This window comes from Pristis pectinata, chromosome 35, assembly GCF_009764475.1.
Source record: "Pristis pectinata isolate sPriPec2 chromosome 35, sPriPec2.1.pri, whole genome shotgun sequence".
In the NCBI taxonomy this organism is placed as follows: Eukaryota; Metazoa; Chordata; class Chondrichthyes; order Rhinopristiformes; family Pristidae; genus Pristis; species Pristis pectinata.
This window is the reverse complement of record NC_067439.1, coordinates 2,234,706-2,252,607: the sequence shown is the minus strand read 5'-3', so window position 1 is coordinate 2,252,607 and position 17,902 is coordinate 2,234,706. Positions and strand designations below refer to the sequence as shown.

At 50.6% G+C, this 17,902-nt stretch overlaps 1 protein-coding gene across 4 annotated transcripts in view; it reads right to left on the bottom strand.

Annotated features, from left to right (window-relative positions):
* The window catches only part of plekhg2 (pleckstrin homology domain containing, family G (with RhoGef domain) member 2), a 130,230-nt gene that overhangs the window by 17,914 nt on the left and 94,414 nt on the right, over positions 1 to 17,902 (bottom strand). For all 4 annotated transcript variants that reach the window (XM_052044330.1, XM_052044329.1, XM_052044331.1 and 1 more), the window contains exons 8-15: positions 17,669 to 17,800; positions 15,023 to 15,205; positions 13,890 to 13,982; positions 13,233 to 13,319; positions 11,925 to 11,958; positions 11,606 to 11,707; positions 10,087 to 10,188; positions 7,306 to 7,344 (exon numbers count right to left, since the gene is read on the bottom strand). In XM_052044330.1, coding sequence (XP_051900290.1) covers positions 7,306 to 7,344; positions 10,087 to 10,188; positions 11,606 to 11,707; positions 11,925 to 11,958; positions 13,233 to 13,319; positions 13,890 to 13,982; positions 15,023 to 15,205; positions 17,669 to 17,800 — 772 coding nt within the window. The remainder of the gene's footprint in view (positions 1 to 7,305; positions 7,345 to 10,086; positions 10,189 to 11,605; positions 11,708 to 11,924; positions 11,959 to 13,232; positions 13,320 to 13,889; positions 13,983 to 15,022; positions 15,206 to 17,668; positions 17,801 to 17,902) is intronic.

The window sequence follows — 17,902 nt, the reverse complement described above, 5'->3', positions numbered from 1 at the left end:
GAGAACATGGACTTCCCATCTCCCAGGGAAGGCCTACATTGATGGTGAGATTCATCACTTTGGTTCTCTGAGGAAAAGAGTGTTTGAAGATCAAATCACCGGACCCAGCACAAACCTATGGTCTCAGTCCTGATGCAGGGTCTCGACCCGAAACGTTGACAGTTCCTTTCCCACCACAGTTTCTGCTCGGCCCACTGATAGTTTATTGTAGTCTCGTGTCTCCAAACCTCATAGTTTACTGGGCCGATGTCCCTAGTATTGACCCCTGCCCTCCTGCACGCTCTGAGATTGGACTGCTGACAGCAGGCACCAAATAGCATGGAGAGATACCACAAACCAACACTGCAAAATCCTCTAAATCCACTGACAGTGAATTGACATCGGTGTTCCCTTCCAGGACAGCTTCCTGGGTACTGAGGCCCCTCTTACTCTCCGATGGGCAGATCCTGTCACTTTCCCGGCAGCAGATTCCCGAAACAAACTCGACTTCGGGCTGTGCTGCGGGAAGGGATCGCCAGATGAGGGAAAGGTTCAAGGATGTTCTTGAGGCCTCCTTGAAAACGTCTAACATCCTCACTGACTCCCCGGTCCACAACCAAGTCAAGTCGGGTTTACTGCCATATGCATAAGTACGATGAGGTACGTAAAATATAGGAGCAGAATTAGGCCATTCAGCCCATCAAGTCTGCTCCACCTCATGCCTGTGTTTTTTTCAACCCCATTCTCCCACTTGTCCCCATAACCCTTAACCCCCATATCAAACCTATCAATCTCTGCCTTAAATACACCCAATGACTTGGCCTCCACAGCCCTCTGTGGCAACAAATTTCATAGATTCACCGCCCCTTGGTTGAAGAAATTCTTCTTCATTTCAGTTTTAAAGGGACGTCCCTTTATTCTGAGGCTGTGCCCTCTGGTCCTAGACTCTCCTACTGATGGAAACATCCTCTCCCATCCACTCTATCCAGGCCTTCCAGTATCCAGTAGGTATCAATGAGATCCCCCCTCATCCTTCTGAACACTGTGGAGTACAGGCACAATGACAAACTTGCTTGCGGCAGCAGGGGCATGTGGACTACTTAGAGAAGGTACATTTGGGATGGTGTTGAGACTCTTTCGTAAACAGTGCAACTACTCACCCAGCCTCCCTGTCCTGCCCCACCTGTGGTACAGTGAACATATCCCACAGCAACTCCAGAAGCCACAGGGGAGGCAAATCATCTCCAACCCTGAGGGACAGTCTGAGAGGAAGAACGAGAGGCGCAGAGGGGGAGCCATTGGATACAGGCTTTGTGCAGCCCACCAGGTCTGTGAGTGGAAACCAGCCTTGGAAAAGATTGGACAACAGCAACACTCCCACTTATCCTGTGAACAGGAGTCACTCTCACTAAACTCCACACCACTGGAAGGTCAGATATAAAACTCCCCAAATGATCAAAATGTTCGGCTCCAGAAAATACTTACAAAGTGAAGAATTTGCATTTCTCTAACACTCTTCCCATCTCATGCCTTTGCAACCAAGTACTTTGTGAAGACACAGGAGATTGCAGATGCTGGAAATCTGGAGCAACTCACGAACTGCTGGAGGAACTCAGTGGGTCAGGCAGCAGCTGTGGAGACTTGAGTCCAGTTGAAGGGTCTCGACCCAAAATGTCGACTGTCCATTTCCTTCCATAGATGCTGCCTGACCCGCTGAGTTCCTCCAGTGCCTTTGTGTGTCACTCCAAGTACTCTGTGAAGCCTGGTCGCTGTTGTAAGGTGGAATACACAGCAGGCAACTTGCACACAGCAAGATCCAACTGTGATCATGATCAGATGGTCTGTACTTAATGTTAGTTGATATTGCCTCAGGAATGGGGCTCAAACCATAACTCCCGCTTCCTGACTGTTACCACTTTGTGGCTGAGGTAAAACGGGACAATTCATACTGCTGCAAAAATCCTTCCAAACTCTGTCAATGACAGTCCCCGTTACCCTGGCAACGTTAAGTGGTTCATCTGTACATTTGAGTTGAGTGAAGCAACAGAAACCAATTTAAAGAAAGGAACTTTGCACCTGTTATCTGCTGACAAGCTCCAGGATTGGTGGGGAGAATCTTGCATTTTATCATCATGTACAGGTCATTGTAAGTGAGTTTATTTTAAGTCTGTTAAACAAATATGTGAAGGACAGGATAATCTTGGCTTCTTTCTAAGTTACAAGTCAATTAGATTTTTTTTAATATTGTAGCTGGCCTCAGGATGTTATTACAATCCCTGCAGAAAATTACAAGCATTCATGCAGATCCTTGGAGCTTAACTTCCCGACGCTGTCTTAAGCTGATCACTGAGGCAGAAAGACTTGTACTTCCTCAGTTGTAACGGCCTCAGGACATCCTACCAGTGGAGTACTTAGGAAGTGCAGTCACCGTTGTAAGCAGCTGGCTGCCACAGGGTAATGACAGGGGTGGGGGCAGTGGCACAGCGGGTAGTGCTGCTGCCTCACAGCTCCAGTGACCCTGGTTCAATCCTGACGTCTGGCGCTGCCTGTGTGGAGTTTGCACGTTCTCCCTGTGACTGTGTGGGTTTCCCCCGGGTGCTCCGGTTTCCTCCCACATCCCACACCCTCTGATGGACTGCCACAAAACCTGTATCCAATGGTCAGAGTTGCTAGGTTAATTGGCCACTGTAAATCGCCCCCTCGTGTATGTGAGTTTTAAAATCGGGCGGGCGGGGAAAATAAATGGGATTGATGTAGGATTAGTGTAAACGGGTGGCTAATGGTCAGCATAGACTCGGTGGGCTGAAGGGCCTGATTCTGTGATATATCTATGATGTGGACCACTTCCAATATCTCGGGAGCCACCAGTGAATGAACGAAGACATTGATGATGAAATTCAAAGACATTCTCAAAGCCTCCTTGACAAGTTGCGACGTCCCCACTGGCTCCAGGCTCTCTGACACACCACCGCCCACAGTGAAGGGAGTGTTCAGGATCCACAGAGAACTTTGAGGCCACGTGTCAGAAGCCTTGCACGAACGACAGAAGGAACGTAGTACCTCACAGACTTCCTGATCCCGTCAGGCAGCAACTGCTGCCGTTCCTCAGCACTGATCCACTTCCGTTACTCGCCCGGGCTACTCGGCTGACAGCACCTGTCGTACCTATGACCACCAAGGAGGGCAGGGGTAGCAGGCACGGGGAACACCACCACCTTTAGGTTCCCCTCCAGTCACACCCCATCCTAACTTGTAAATACATTCAGCAGGTCCTTTATCGTCACTGGGTCCTAATCCTGGAACTCTCTGATTATTAGTCCGAACAGCTGCCAGAGGAAGTGGTTGAGGCAGGTACATTAACAACATTTAAAAGACACTTGGACAGGTCCATGGATGGGAAAGGTATAGAAGGATATGGGCCCAACGCAGGCAAATGGACCGGCTTAGATGGGCACCTTGGTCAGCATGAACCAGTTGGGCTGAAGGGCCTGTCTCCATGCTGTGAGACTCCACAACATTAGACTTTGATCGTGTTTTTTCTGCACACATTTTTTCTTCACTGCCTCGTACAATTTACATACAATTTATATTCTGTGTGTTGTCTGTTCCTATGTGCCCGTGATGCTGCTGCAAGCAAGTTTTACGTTGTACCTGTACCTCACCACACTTGTGTACAGGACAATAAACTCGACTTGGCTGCCACCCCAACAGCACGGTGTGAACATCTTCACCGCAGGACTGCAGCGGATGGAGAAGGCAGCGCACCACCACGTTCTTAGGACTGTCAGGGACGGGCAATTAATGCTGCCCTTGTCCACACCCCAAACCTGAACAAAAAGATCCCGAGGGACTTCCGAAGGAGAAGAGTAAGAAAAGGAAGGAGGTGATACTGCTGGACTGGTAGGTCCAAGACCTGGATTAGTGACCCAGAGACACAAGTTAATCAAGGCCAGCAAACTGGGGAACTTAAATTCAGTCAAAGAAGTTGATGCCAGAATCCAGTTTCTGTATCAGTTTCAGAATCCAGTTACAGTGACTGTAACATCACTGGGTTGTGGCAAACCCCAGTGGGTCCACTGATGTCCTTCAGTAGAGGAAACCTGGCCTGGTGTATGTGACTCCAGACCCACAGCAATGTTAACCACCCTCTGGAATGTCCCAGCAAGATACCCAGATCGGGGGCAACTAGCTGTGGGCAATAAATACCCACTTTAGCAGTGATGGTCTCCAAATAAATAAACAAAAGATAGGATTCTCTTATACGGGACCCTCTCATATGATAAGGACGGACTCTTGATCTCCCGATCTACCTTGTCGTGGCCCTCGCACAGTAATTGTCTACCTGAAACACTATATTCTGCATTCTATTTTCTTTTTTTTAACTACTTCGATGTACTTCTGTACGGAATGATCTGTCTGGATGGCGCGCAAACAAATTCGTTTCACTGTATCGTGGCACATGTGACTATAATAAACCAGTTACCAATTCACTGCAGGGACAAATTTGACCTCACTGTTGAGTAATTCCAGTCCAGGTTGGGCGTGTGTCCATGTGAAGTCCCTGGCTCAGTGCAGTCAGGGAGGGACGGACTGATGCCTGCTTTATTTTCAAGGACCCTCAGTGATTGCTGTCAATGTTACCAACATTAATCGATTCTGACGTGCACACACAAAGGAACGGCTTTGAACATTTAACACCTCAAAAGCACATCTCCACTTCAACTCACTCTCTGACAGCAGTGTCCCGAGATCAAAGGCCTTGCAAAACACAAGGGTAAAATAAACAGCACACAATTAAATTTCATCCCCTGCTCCCAACCAGAGAAGGGGGCTGTGGGAGGGGCAAATAAGAGCTAGAAATCTTTCATCTCCTGCCTCGGTTAAATAAAAATGTCCCAACTCCTTTTTTTGGGGTCTCTACGAATGTAAAGGGGTTAATGCTTTCATCAGCTATAAAGGGAGACAGATCTGTTCATCTTACCAGCGAGAGGCGGTCTGACCATCAGACAGGATATTGCCAACATTGTCCCTCACCATCAACAGCCTGGGGGTCACCACCGATCAGAAACAGGAGCAGGGTATCCTGCAGTGAGTGGCTCATCGCCCGACACCCCAAAACATTTCACAATTCAGGCTGTGGTGAACACTTGCCTGGTTGAGGGTAGTTCAACCAACTCTCAAGAAGCTCACGTTATGTGGGACAAAGCAGCCCACGTGATTGGCACCCAACCTGCCACGCTAAATATTCACTCCCTCCGCCACAGCACCATCCAAACTCCCGACCTTCCCTACCAAGGCAGTGGATCCAAGTCCTGGATTTCCCACCCAAAGGCATGGTGGGACTGCAGCTGTTCAAGAAGGCAGCTCACCGCCACCTTCTCAGGGGCAACTAGGGACGGGCAATGAATGCTGGCAAAGCCCCGGTTCATTGAGAATTGAAACAGTATTTTGAAGAGTTGCTGAGTAATAGGCAGGAGCCTCCTGATCAGTCGTGTGATTTCTGTGGTGACTCCCAAACGCCAGATTTTCGGAAGTAAAATCCAAATAGAAGGGGACGATACCTCAAGGGCAAGGGATACTGTAAACACACATTTAACCCTTGAGGTTCTCCACTGCTGTACACTGTTGTACGGGGATGTCTTGCTCTTGACTAACCCACAAAATGCTGCAGGAACTCAGCGGGTCAGGCAGCATCTGTGGAGGGAAATGGACAGTTGGGATGAGCCCCTTCATCGGGACTGGAGGATAGTGGGGGGAGAGCCAGTGTGAAGCGGTGGAGGGAAGGGGTGGAGCAAGAGCTGGCAGGTGATGGGTGGATCCAGGTGAGGAGGGGTGATAGGCAGATGGAGGAGGGGAGAGTGGGAATAGTGACAGGGGCCGGGAGGTGAGAGGTGGAGGTGAGAGGGCTGCAGGGGGTGGGATCTGACAGGAGAGAATGGAACCAAGTAAGGGAGGTGGGGAGGGCAGAGGGGAGAAGTGGGGGAGGGGTTGAGTTCTTCCAGTTTCTTGCTCCAGATTCCAGCATCTACAGTCTCTGGTGTCTCTGTCTCACCCTTGACTAAGTAGGGCTGGTGAGCAGAACAAAGCACGATACATTGGTGACCTCCATCACCTGGTTCCTGCCCAAGGTCTGTCCCTTACGTGTGAGTCCGCAACGTTAAAAAAGCAGAGGTCAGGAGATCCCTAAGCGCACCGCAGCCAATGGGGACCAGTCCCCGCCTCGATGTAAGGGGAGTGGCCACCAGTTGGCGCACAGCAAGCTGCCACAGACAGCATCGTGATGTTGACCAGACAACCAGTTCCAGCAGTTTTAGTTAATGGATGAATATTGAACAGGACACTGGGAGCTCTCGAGGGCACACACTCAAAATAGTGATGGGGGGGGGAATTTTTACAACTACCCAAGTTGGGGACACCTTGTTTTTAAATTCCACCCTGAAGACGGCACCTCTGTCGGTCCTGCCCCCCCCTCAGCCGTGCACTGGAATTTTGTGCTCACTCTCCTGTCACGGGACTTGTACCTGGAACCTTCCGACTCAGAGGGTAAATCAGTGGCTCACTGAGCAAGGGAGTGGGCTCCAGGTTACACAGGGACAGGGTGGGAGCTGGAACAGGGAGGGGTGGGGGGGGGGGGGGCATCGTGGGAGAGCTGTGATACTGGAAACCATGGAGTGGATCAAAGCCAATGATGGGAGGGAAGGCTTGGGGGGAGGAACAGAACGTGCATCAAACATGGACAACGGTCCGTCAGTGATACAAGCCGGGGACGGGGGTAATTCCTGCCAGATCTTTCAGTAGGGAAATTAGCCCATTACATTAGGCATGTGTGTGTGCACGAGTGTGTGTGTACAAGTGACCGTGTGGGTGTGAGTGTGGTGTAGATGTATGTGTGCGTGTGTTATGCAGCTGTGTGTGTATTTATGTGTGTACATGTGAGTGTGTGTACATGTGTGTGCATGAGTGTGTATGTGAGTGTGAATGAGAGTGTATGAGTGCGTCCTTGTGAAATATAACATACAAGAGTGTGTGTGTGGATCTGAGATATAGTCTGTGTGAGTGAGACTGTGTTTGCATTCAGAAGTGTGTTTACTGTCACGCAGGAGACACTGAGCCAACCGCGTAACTACACATCCTGGCTCAGCCAGGAGGGAGCAGCCCAGCAGTTAAAGCAGGTGCACACGCACACGCTCACACACACATGCGCACGTGCACATGCACACTCATGTGATGTTCCCTCAAACCTGCATGGGGACAGACGTCCCTCCTGAGCCCTGAACAAAAATCACAAACTTTGAAGAGATGTGGATCAAAAGAGGAATCACCTACCTGTCTGCTCGATTGCTGCCTGAATCTGTTTGCTCGGCTCTGGAAAGAGAAAGGTACTTTAGCTCAGCTGTGTTATGCAGTACAGGAACAGGCCCTTCGGCCCAACTCATCCATGCTGACCATGTGCCCATCAATTTAGTCCCATTTGCCCATATTTGGCCCATATCCCTCCAAACCCTCCCAATCCTTGTACCCATCCAAATGTATTTTAAATATTATTGTCCCCGCCTCATCCACTTCCTCTGGCAGCCCATTCCACACACGCACCACCCTCTGCATGAAGTTGCCCCTCAGGTCCCTTTTAAATCCTTCCCTTCTCACAAACCCAGGCCCTCTAGTTTTTAGTTCCCCATTCCCTGGGAAGGACTGTGTTCATTCGCCCTATCTATACCCCTCATGATTTTATACACCTCTGTAAGATCACCTCTCAGTCTCCTGTGCTTCAAGGAACAAAGACCTAGCCTGGCCAACCTCTCCCTATAACTCAGGCCCTCGAGTCCTGGCAGCATCCTCGTAAATCCCCCAGGGCAATGGGACACTCCCCTCTCTCCGGTCAGTACGCCCTGGGTTTAGGAGGGAGATCCTGTAAGTTGGGGAAGGAGGTCACGAGCTAGTAGGGGCTGAATGACGATGCAGAGTGGGGAGGGGGAGGACACATTGGGTCGGAACGGAGACGGACTCTTGCTTTGCAGACACACCAGCTCCTGACGGCTCAGAAATCAGAGAATGCCACCACACAGGAGGAGACCATTCAACCCATCCAGCCTGTACTAGACAAAGATGGGAATGGCTCACTTTGGATCAGCCTCCACTGGACCTGACCAAGACCTCTCAGTGACCAGATAGTCAGAGGAGGGTTAACATTTGGAATGGTTTTGCCACCAAGGTGAGGAGATGGCGTTGAACAGCTGTGATGTAACAGCACGTGGGAAACAGTTCAAGGGCTGAATAGCCTCTTCCTGTTACGGAGTCCCTTGGAATTCTTCCCAGCATCCAAAGAAGTGGGATGAACTCCAAAGACTGGGAAAGCTGATGGACTGGGGCTTTGCCAAGGGTATTCTCGCTGGGGCTTTGTAGCTGGGCCCAGTGGTGAGGTGAGCTGTCAGTGAGCTGTATAATTTACAGAGAACACATTCTCCAGGTCTGGCAAAGCCCCAGTCCATCAGCTTTTCCCAGCCTTTGGAGTTCATCCCATTTCTTTGGATGTTGGGATGAACTCCAAGGAATCCATTGGCAGGACAGGGGACATTCATCACCTCCAGCTGTTCCCAATGCGATTACATCACAGCTACTCAACTCCTTCCCCCTGGCTTGGGTACATAAACCATCCACAGCTCATTTTTGAAATTCCCAGGCTTTTTGCGGAAGAGTTTCGGAATTCTCCCATCCTTTGTGAAGGACGATTTCCTGATGACAACTCCCAATGGCTTGGCTCGAGATACAAGGTTCTGCTTCCTTGTTCTGCCTTACCCAGGGGGTTAACAATGGAATGGTTGACTGCTGGCATAGTGGCGCAGCGGGTAGAGCTGCTGCCTCACGACTCCAGAGATCTGGGTTCGATCCCGACCTCCAGCACTGTCTGTGTGGAGTTTGCACGTTCCCCTTGTGATCCCCTGGGTTTCCCCCGGGTGCTCCGGTTTCCTCCCCACATCCCAAGACGTGCTGTTGGTAGGTTAATTGGCCAAAGTAAATTGCCCCCAGTGTGTGGGTGAGGGGTAAAATCTGGGGACACTTGATGGGAATGCGGTACAGGAAAATTAGCGGTGAATGGGATTGCTCTGAGAGCCAGCATAGACTCATGGGATGAATGGCCTCTTTCTGGGCCAGACAGAAATAAATAAATTCACTTTTGTATTACACAGGTTACAAGTCACAAAACTGGCCCTCTATTCTATGCTGACCTTCCTACACACCAGCTTCCTCCCCATCCTCTCCACCTCACCATTCCCCGTGGTGTGTTCACCCACTTCACAAGAAAGGGTGCAAAAAAAAGATTCACAGGGTTACCAGGTGGGAGGGCTTGAGGTATGAGGAGAGAATCGAACAGGCTGGGCCTGTTTTCCCTGGAGCAAAGGAGGCCTGAGGGAGGTTTATAAAATCATGAGGGGTGTACATGAGGTGGACGGTCACACTCTTTTCCCCAGGGTCAGGGAGTCCAGAGGGTGTAGGTTTAGGGTGAGAGGGGAAAGATTAAAAGGGACCTGAGGGGCAACTTTTCCATGCAGAGGGTGGTGGGTATGTAGAACGAGCTGCCAGAGGAAGTGGTTGAGGCGGGAACAGTTACAACATCTAAAAGTCATTTGGACAGGTACATGGGTCGGAAAGGTTTAGAGGGATGTAGGCCAAACGTACCTTATCTACGCCCCCCATGACTTTTTAAATGTATAGGCCCCCCGCAGCCTCCTACACTCCAGGGAAAACAGTTCCAGCCTATCCAGCCTCTCCTTATGGCTCCAGTCTCGGTAACATCCTTTTTTGCCCCCTTTCCATTTGGGGGTGAACACGGGGATTGGTGATGCAGAGATTGTCCTAAACTGTTCCATTTATAGTCACCCTTGCGTATTCTGCCATCGGTTCCAGGGCTGGGCTCCCCAAAGACAAATTATTTTGCAATAATTGGATGACGCCAAATTCACCAACAGGTTGTTTTCTATTTCTCTGGGAAGACGAAGCTGTCTCCACTGCGTGCTGGCGTCTGATATCAGAGCAACAATCACGGTCTCCAAATAAACTCCCAGCAATTCCCAACCGAGTCAGGAACCCCATGAGACACGGACTCACCCGATTGCCTCCTTCCCCGCCGGAACGATAACGGATTCTCCGTGTTCAGCAGGGGAAATACCTTCTTTGCTCTTTCTGGGGTGTAAAGGAATGCTGGAGGTTCTGGAAGAAAGGGAAGTGGAATTAAAATAATCCCAGGCTTTTTCAAGTGTTTCCAATGGATGAGATTCCCATCTCTGGCTTGGATTAGTGCCTGAAATTCCACCGAAGTGACAACATATCTACAGGCACCCCGCTCTGTCGAATAGCCTTAATCATCCAATGTTTGTATAATTAATATGAGGTTGGTGTGTGACGAAATTTATCTGTGGCTTCCTTTCCCTACAAGCCATCAGAAGAAGGAGTGAGCGTATCAACAGCAAGCTGTCATAGAGGGATACAACATGGAAACAGGCCCTTCGGCCCACCTGGTCTGTGCCGACCATCAACCTCTCATTCTTCTCACTTCAGAACAATGAGAGGGGATCTTATAGAAACAAATAAAATAACAAAAGGGATAGATAAGATAGAGGCAGGAAGGTTGTTTCCACTGGTAGGTGAGACCAGAACTAGGGGACATGGCCTCAAGATTCGGGGGAGGAGATTTAGGGCAGAGAGGAGGAGAAACTGCTTTTCCCAGAGAGTAGTGAATCTGTGGAATTCTCTGCCCAGGGAAGCAGTAGAGGCTACCTCACTAAGTATATTTGAGACACAGTTAGATAGATTTTTGCATAGTTGGGGAATTAAGGGTTATGGGGAAAAGGCAAGTAGGTGGAGCTGAGTCCACGGCCAGGTCAGCCATGACCTTATTGAATGGCGAAGCAGGCTCGATCAGCCGGTTGGCCGACTCCTGCTCCTATTTCTTACACTACACTAATCCCATGTTATTCCCCCCATTTACCCCTCAACACCCCCCCCCCCCCCCCCCCCCCCGGAGTCTACCATTCTCCTACACACCAGGGGAGATTTACAGTGGGAAATTAATCTCCCAAACCTCACGTCTTTGGGACGTGAGAGGAAACCAGAGCACCCGGAGGAAATCCACATGGTCACAGGGAGAACGTGCAAACTCCACACAGACAGCGCTGTGTGATGTGCAAGGCCTGTTCAAACATAGTGATCCAAATGTGGGTCAGTGATCATTTTAAACAAAGATTAAAACATTTGAGGAGGCAGAAAAATCTGAAAGAATATAACATAAACAGAAATAAATTTATTCTTTGAAAATCCCATAGGTTTTGAAGAATTCTGGGCCGACAATGTTGCTGAGTGGTGAGATTCGAACCCACAGGGTTTTTTTCAGAGGCACGAGTGCTGGGAGTGCACGTGATGTACAGGCCACATGATTCACGGCCTCAGGGTGCTAGGAATCACCAAAACAGGAGGGATGGAGACTGGATTATTAGGAAAACTCTTCAGTCACTGGCAATTTAAAATTGGTTCCGAGCTTTACAGAGCTGGTGGTGTGACAATCTCACTCCGGCTGGGAGCCCCGTCACACAGGGTGTCTGGACCCTCACCGGACTGGGTGGACCCTCACCAGACTGTCTTCGTCCTCGTGGACATCCTCGGGAATCGTCTAGATGGGGCGAGGAGAAGACTTTCTTCAGGGGCTCCGGGCTGAAGTGAGTCACCAGCGAGTCTGAAAGTGAACGAGTTAAATGCTCATGAAAACTGGGCAACAAATCTCACTAGATGTGCAGAGCAGATGCATCGACGGCTGATGACTGACTCCCCCAGTGAGAAGGACAAACGTCTGGGTCAAGTGTGGCCACAGGAACTGCTGGAGTTCATTCATGAAATGGCGAGGGGTGGGCAGGGACCCAGACCCAGGGGTCAGGAGGGAAGGGTTTACTTACAATGAGAGTGGTTTTCCAGCAGCACTTGTTTGGCCTGTAAAATGTAAAAAGGAAACAGTCAATACCAGGAGATGGAACTCGCTGTTGCATTGGACTTGCAAACAACCTGCTGGAGAAACTCAGCGGGTCGAGCAGCATCTCTGGAGGGAAAGAAATCGTCGATGTTTCGGGTCCTGATGCAGGGTTTCGACCTGAAACGTTGACAGTCCCTTTCCCTCCGCAGACGCGGTTCGACCTGCTGAGTTCCTCCAGCAGATTGCTTGTTGCTCCAGATTCCGGTCTCTGGTGTCTCCATTATGTTGGACTTCATCATATACGGAGATACAGCACGGAAACAGGCCCTTCGGCCCACCGAGTCCATGCTGACCACCCATTTACAATAATCCTACATTAATCCCGTTTTATATTCTCCCCACATTCCCATCAACTCACCACACACCAGGGACAACTTACAGCGGCCAATTAACCCATCAACCCCGCACGTCATTGGGACGTGGGAGGAAACCAGAGCACCAAGGGGGAAACCCACCCGGTCACAGGGAGAACGTGCAAACTCCACACAGAGAGCGTCGGAGGTCAGGATTGAACCTGGGTCTCTGGAGCCGTGAGGCAGCAGCTCTACCCGCCGTACCACTGTGCTGCCTGTGTGCAACTGGATTCGGGTATGAGTAGAGATGTCTTGCTGCAGGTACACAAGGCCCTGGTGAGAGAGGACCTGGAATATTGTGCACGGGTCTGGTTTTCCTAACCAAGGGCAGAGAGAATGCAGTGCACGTTCAGTGGATTCATTCCTGGGCAGGTGAGTTTGTCGTTTGAGCTGAGATTAAACAGACTGGGTTGATTCTCATTAAAATGTAAAAAAATTCTTATTAGGATTCTTATAGGGACAGATGTTGGCAGATTTGTTTAGAATTAAGGGTCACAGTTTCCAAATTAGGGGCCAGTCAATCAGGAACCTCTTACCAAGGGGGGTGGGGGAATTCATTGTATTTCTGTACCCATAGGGCTGCGGGGGTTCAGTCCAGAGAGGAATGGGTAGATTTTGGATAGAAAGTAAATGAAGGGATTATGGAGTTAGTGCAGGAAATTGGCACTGAGATCAAAGATCCGCCATGATCTGATGGTATCTGATCAGCCTGTTCCTGAGTCTCTTATGTTCTTAATCATGCCCTGTATACACACACACACACACACACAGGTGTGCACATGTGCTCGTGCACACACACACACACACACACAGAGTGTGCACATGCACACCTGCACATGTGTGAACACGTAGACACACACAAGACAGTTGAGGTTGAGAACCTTCTGTGGGATGGAGGCTGGGTGATTCTCTACGATGAGCCGCTTGAGGTAATGTATCCACAACCTTTTCTCCTCTTGGTTCTTAGCCTGAGAAACAAGAAACCAAATCAGCTTCACCTTGGGGAGTGTCCTGCAGGTGACTTCAGTAACATGGCTGGTGCACAGAAGGGCCTCAGGGTCCCAAACCTTTCATTGCCTCACACAGCCCTGAGCCTTGGCGACTGATCTTAGCCCCTACTGAGCACCCATAACAACCACAGGCCCGGCCTCGGCGACCACAGGTCTGTCTGGGCGACCACAGGCCCGTCTCGGCAACCACAGGCTCGGCCTTGATGACCACAGGCCCGGCCTCGGCGACCACAGGTCTGTCTGGGCGACCACAGGCCCGTCTCGGCAACCACAGGCTCAGCCTTGGCGACAACAGGCCCAGCCTCGGCGACAACAGGCCCAGCCTCGGCGACAACAGGCCCAGCCTCGGCGACAACAGGCCCAGCCTCGGCGACAACAGGCCTGCCCCAGCCAGCAGACAAGGCCGGATTAACCACTGACAGGCGCTGACAATGGTTAATCCAGCCTTGTCTGCTGGTTGCCACAAATACCCTCCTACACCGTGGAAGGAGGTGGTTGGAGGCCCGAGCCCATCGCAAGGACACTGACCTGGAGAGTGTGTTGCTGCCTTGGAACTGTCAGGTCGGTCACTCGGAAGCTAAGGGAATCCTTCAGGTTTTCCGATAACGTCAGGTTACAGCACTGCAGAGGAAGAGAAAAACCTTCAGGCTCACCGCTGCTCGAGGTCCTTCACAAACCAGACACTGGTTCGGAGGTTCCTTCACTGCCGCCCCCACAGGGGTCTCAAACACACCGCTCGGAAGCTGCAGGCAGGAATCCTCTGCCTTATGTCAGAGAAGGAGGCCATTTGGCCCATCGCGTCTATGCCAGCTCTCAGGCAATCCTACTCCTCACTAGTTTTCCCTGACAGCTACTCTCTCCACATTCCCACCAACTCCCCCCAGGTTCTACCCCTCACCCATACACAGGGGGCAATTTACAGCAGCCAATTAACCCACTGACCCCACATCTTTGGGATGTGGGAGGAAACCGGAGCACCCAGAGGAAACCCACACGGTCATAGGGAGAATGTGAAAACTCCACACAGACAGCACCAGAGATCAGGATCGAACCTGGGTCCATTGGAGCTGTGAGGCAGTGGCTCTACCCACTGCGCCACCGTGTTCCCTACATCTACACAGTGCCCGGGTGTGTACTTTAAGAGCTGTGACCTGCAGGGCTACAAACCCAGTGCAGGAAGGTGGGATTCGGCTAGGGAGTCGTTCTCAACCAGCACAGATCCTGATGGGCCAAATGGCCTCCTGAGTTTTCGATGAATTCTCTGGTTCACAGCTGCAGTGTCAGGAACACAGTTGGCAAGTGGCGCAAACAAGAATGGGAAAGATCCCGGTGTTAGTAATGTTGGCTGCTGGATGAATATTGGCCCAGGACAATCAGCAGCCCTGCTACTCTCTTCCAAAATAACAGCCCTGGGAACTTTATCTGCTGAGAGCTTTCTGTTATAGAAGTTGAAGATCTAATTAAAAAAATAAAATTATTGAAATATTAGACTAACCTCAATTCAAAAAGAGATTCCAGCATTAACTAACAGAACCCAGGAGGTACGGAAGTCCCACATCACCAGGTTTAAGAACCATACTTGTGCAGACTAAATCGTTTCACTGAGAGGGAAAAGGGGCAGCTAGGTGATGACGTCTGTGCCCCGACAGTGCATCACTCACAAAGATATGCAGACTGTAGGTGTACTGATCTGCTCTCTTCTTGGTAATGAGCAGCATCTTGTCAAACAGAAACAACGTCCGTTCCTTCTTGGCTCTCTGGACCCTGAACGTTCCTTCCAACACCAGCTCTCCGAACGCAATCAGGTCAGGACCTTTCCAGTTCAGCAGCGAGTTCTGGATCTCCTGTGAAGGATGGCAAAACGTGTTCAGTTCAGGGAGCTCGGGGACACACACCTCTCTCTCAGACACACACACACACCTTCTCTCTCTCACACACACACACCTTCTCTCTCTCTCTCTCTCTCTCACACACACACACACACACACACACACACACAGAGTGCCTTCAAAACTCACACACTCCCTTTGCTCAGAGCCCTCGACTTGACAGACCTGAGGGAGCCACCAGGGGGAGCACAAGACCATGAATCAGCAGCAGCCCCGGGCTAACACAAAGGAGAAAGACAGAGAGATGCTGTTGTACTGGAGGAAACACAGCACAGCAAGATCCCACAAACAGCAAGTGATCATGACCGTTTAAATCTGAAGCTGGCACAGCCAGTGCCTCACAGCTCCAGTGATCCCAGGTTCAATCCTGACCTCTCGCACCGTTTGTGTGGAGATTGCACATTCTCCCTGTGACTGCATGGGTTTCATAGAACATAGAACATGGAACAGTACAGCACTATATAGGCCCTTCGGCCCACCATGTTGTGCTGACCTTTAAGCCTTGCATAAGACTATCTAACCCCTTCCTCCCACATATCCCTCTATTTTAAATTCCTCCATATGCTTATCTAGGAATCTCTTGAATTTGACCAATGTACCTGCCTCCACCACCACCACCCCAGGCAGCGCATTCCATGCCCCAACCACTCTCTGGGTAAAAAATCTCCCTCTGATATCTCCCTTGAACTTCCCACCCATTACTTTAAATCCATGCCCTCTTGTATTGAGCATTGGTGCCCTGGGAAAGAGGTGCTGGCTGTCCACTCTATCTATTCCTCTTAATATTTTGTACACCTCTATCATGTCTCCCCTCATCCTCCTCCTCTCCAAAGAGTAAAGCCCTAGCTCCCTTAGTCTCTCCTCATAATGCAGGTTCTCAGTTTCCCCCAGGTGTCCGGTTTCCTCCCACATCTCAATGACATGGGGGTCAGTGGGTTAATTGGCCGCTGTAAATCTTGGGTGAGTTGATGAGAAAGTGGGGAGAATAAAATGGGATCAGTGTAGGACTGACGGTACTCAATGGCCAGCATGGACGCTGTGCCGAAGAGCCTGTTTCCGTGTTGTTCCCCATGGGATCTCATCCATCCACGAGAGAGGAAAATCTCACATCGCGTGTCTGTGTGACGCTCCGTACAACTGAGGCTCAGGCTGCAGAGGGACTCGAACCCACGACGTTCCCGGAGGACTGGGTGTGGCTATGAGGGACAGACAGAGCCGTTCTAACAAACCAGGGTATTGTCCTGAGACCAAACTAGTTCTGCGTGTGGAGAGGGGAGATGGACAGATGGAGCTGACTCCCCTCTCAGTCCTGATGCAGGGTCTCAGCCTGAAACATTGACAATTCCTCTCCCCGCCCCCACAGATGCTGCTCGACCCGCTAAGTTCCTCTGCAGTTAGGATCTTACACATTTGCACAAGGTCAAGGAGCGAGATAGGACACCTGGCTGAGTGGTGCTGCAACAACAAGATCTCGCTCAATGTCAGCAAAACTAAAGAGCTGATCGTTGACTTCAGGAGGGGGAAGGAGGGTGAACATGTGTCAGTCCACATTGGGGGATCGGCGGTGGAGAGAGTCAGCAGCTTTAAATCCCTGGGTGTTAACATATCGCACGACCTGTCCTGGGCCCAGCACATTGATGCAATCACAAGGAAGGCGCGCCAGTGTCTTTACTTTCTTAGGAGGTTAAGGAAGTTCGGCTTCTCGCCGAACACTCTAACAAATTTCTACAGATGTACTGTTGAAAGTATCCTGACCAGTTGCATCACGGTCTGGGACGGCAATTTAAATGCACAGGAACGTAAGAAGCTGCAGAGAGTAGTTGACTCTGCCCAATACATCACAGCACATCCCTCCCCGCCATCTGTAGTATCTACAGGAGGCGCTGCCTCAAGGCGGCAACACACGTCATCAAAGATCCCCACCATCCAGGCCGTGCCATCTTCTCACAGCTACCATTGGGCAGGAGGTACAGAAGCCTAAAGTCCCACACCACCAGGTTCAGGAACAGCTACTTCCCTTCAACCATTTGGTTCTTGAACCAACCGGCACAACCCTAATCACTGCCTCAGTAGATCAACACTGGGACCACTTTGCACTACAGTGGACTTTGTTTTTTTCTGTTCTAAATGTGCTCTGTCTTGTAAAAATTGTGCATAATTTATGTTTTTCTTGTGAATGCTGCTTATCTGATGCTCTGTGCCTGTGATGCTGCTGTAAGTAAGATTTTCATTGCACCTGTGCACACACGGACTTGTGCAGATGACAATAAACGTGACTTTGACCCTTCATTATTCCAAACTCCAAGGAACTCAGACCCAACCTGTGTGGCACCCCCTTGACAGGACAACCCCCACGTCCCAGGGATCAGTGGGGTGAATCTCCTTCAGGCTGCCCACAGGGTTGGGACCACCCATTACCTGCAGTCTGACAGCCTGCTCCTGCTTCCTCTTCATGTCGTTGATGTACCAGGCCACCGCTGTCATGGTGATGATGGCCTCCTTCACCATCTCGTACCCGTCTGCACTCTTATCGAAGTGCTTGGCCAGCTCCTGTGCCGGGAATAGTTTGGCAGAGTCAGAACGTGGCGCCTCACAGATACTTGCCCCCGCAACCCCCAGATCCAGAACCACTGGCAATGCGTTTTGGACCAA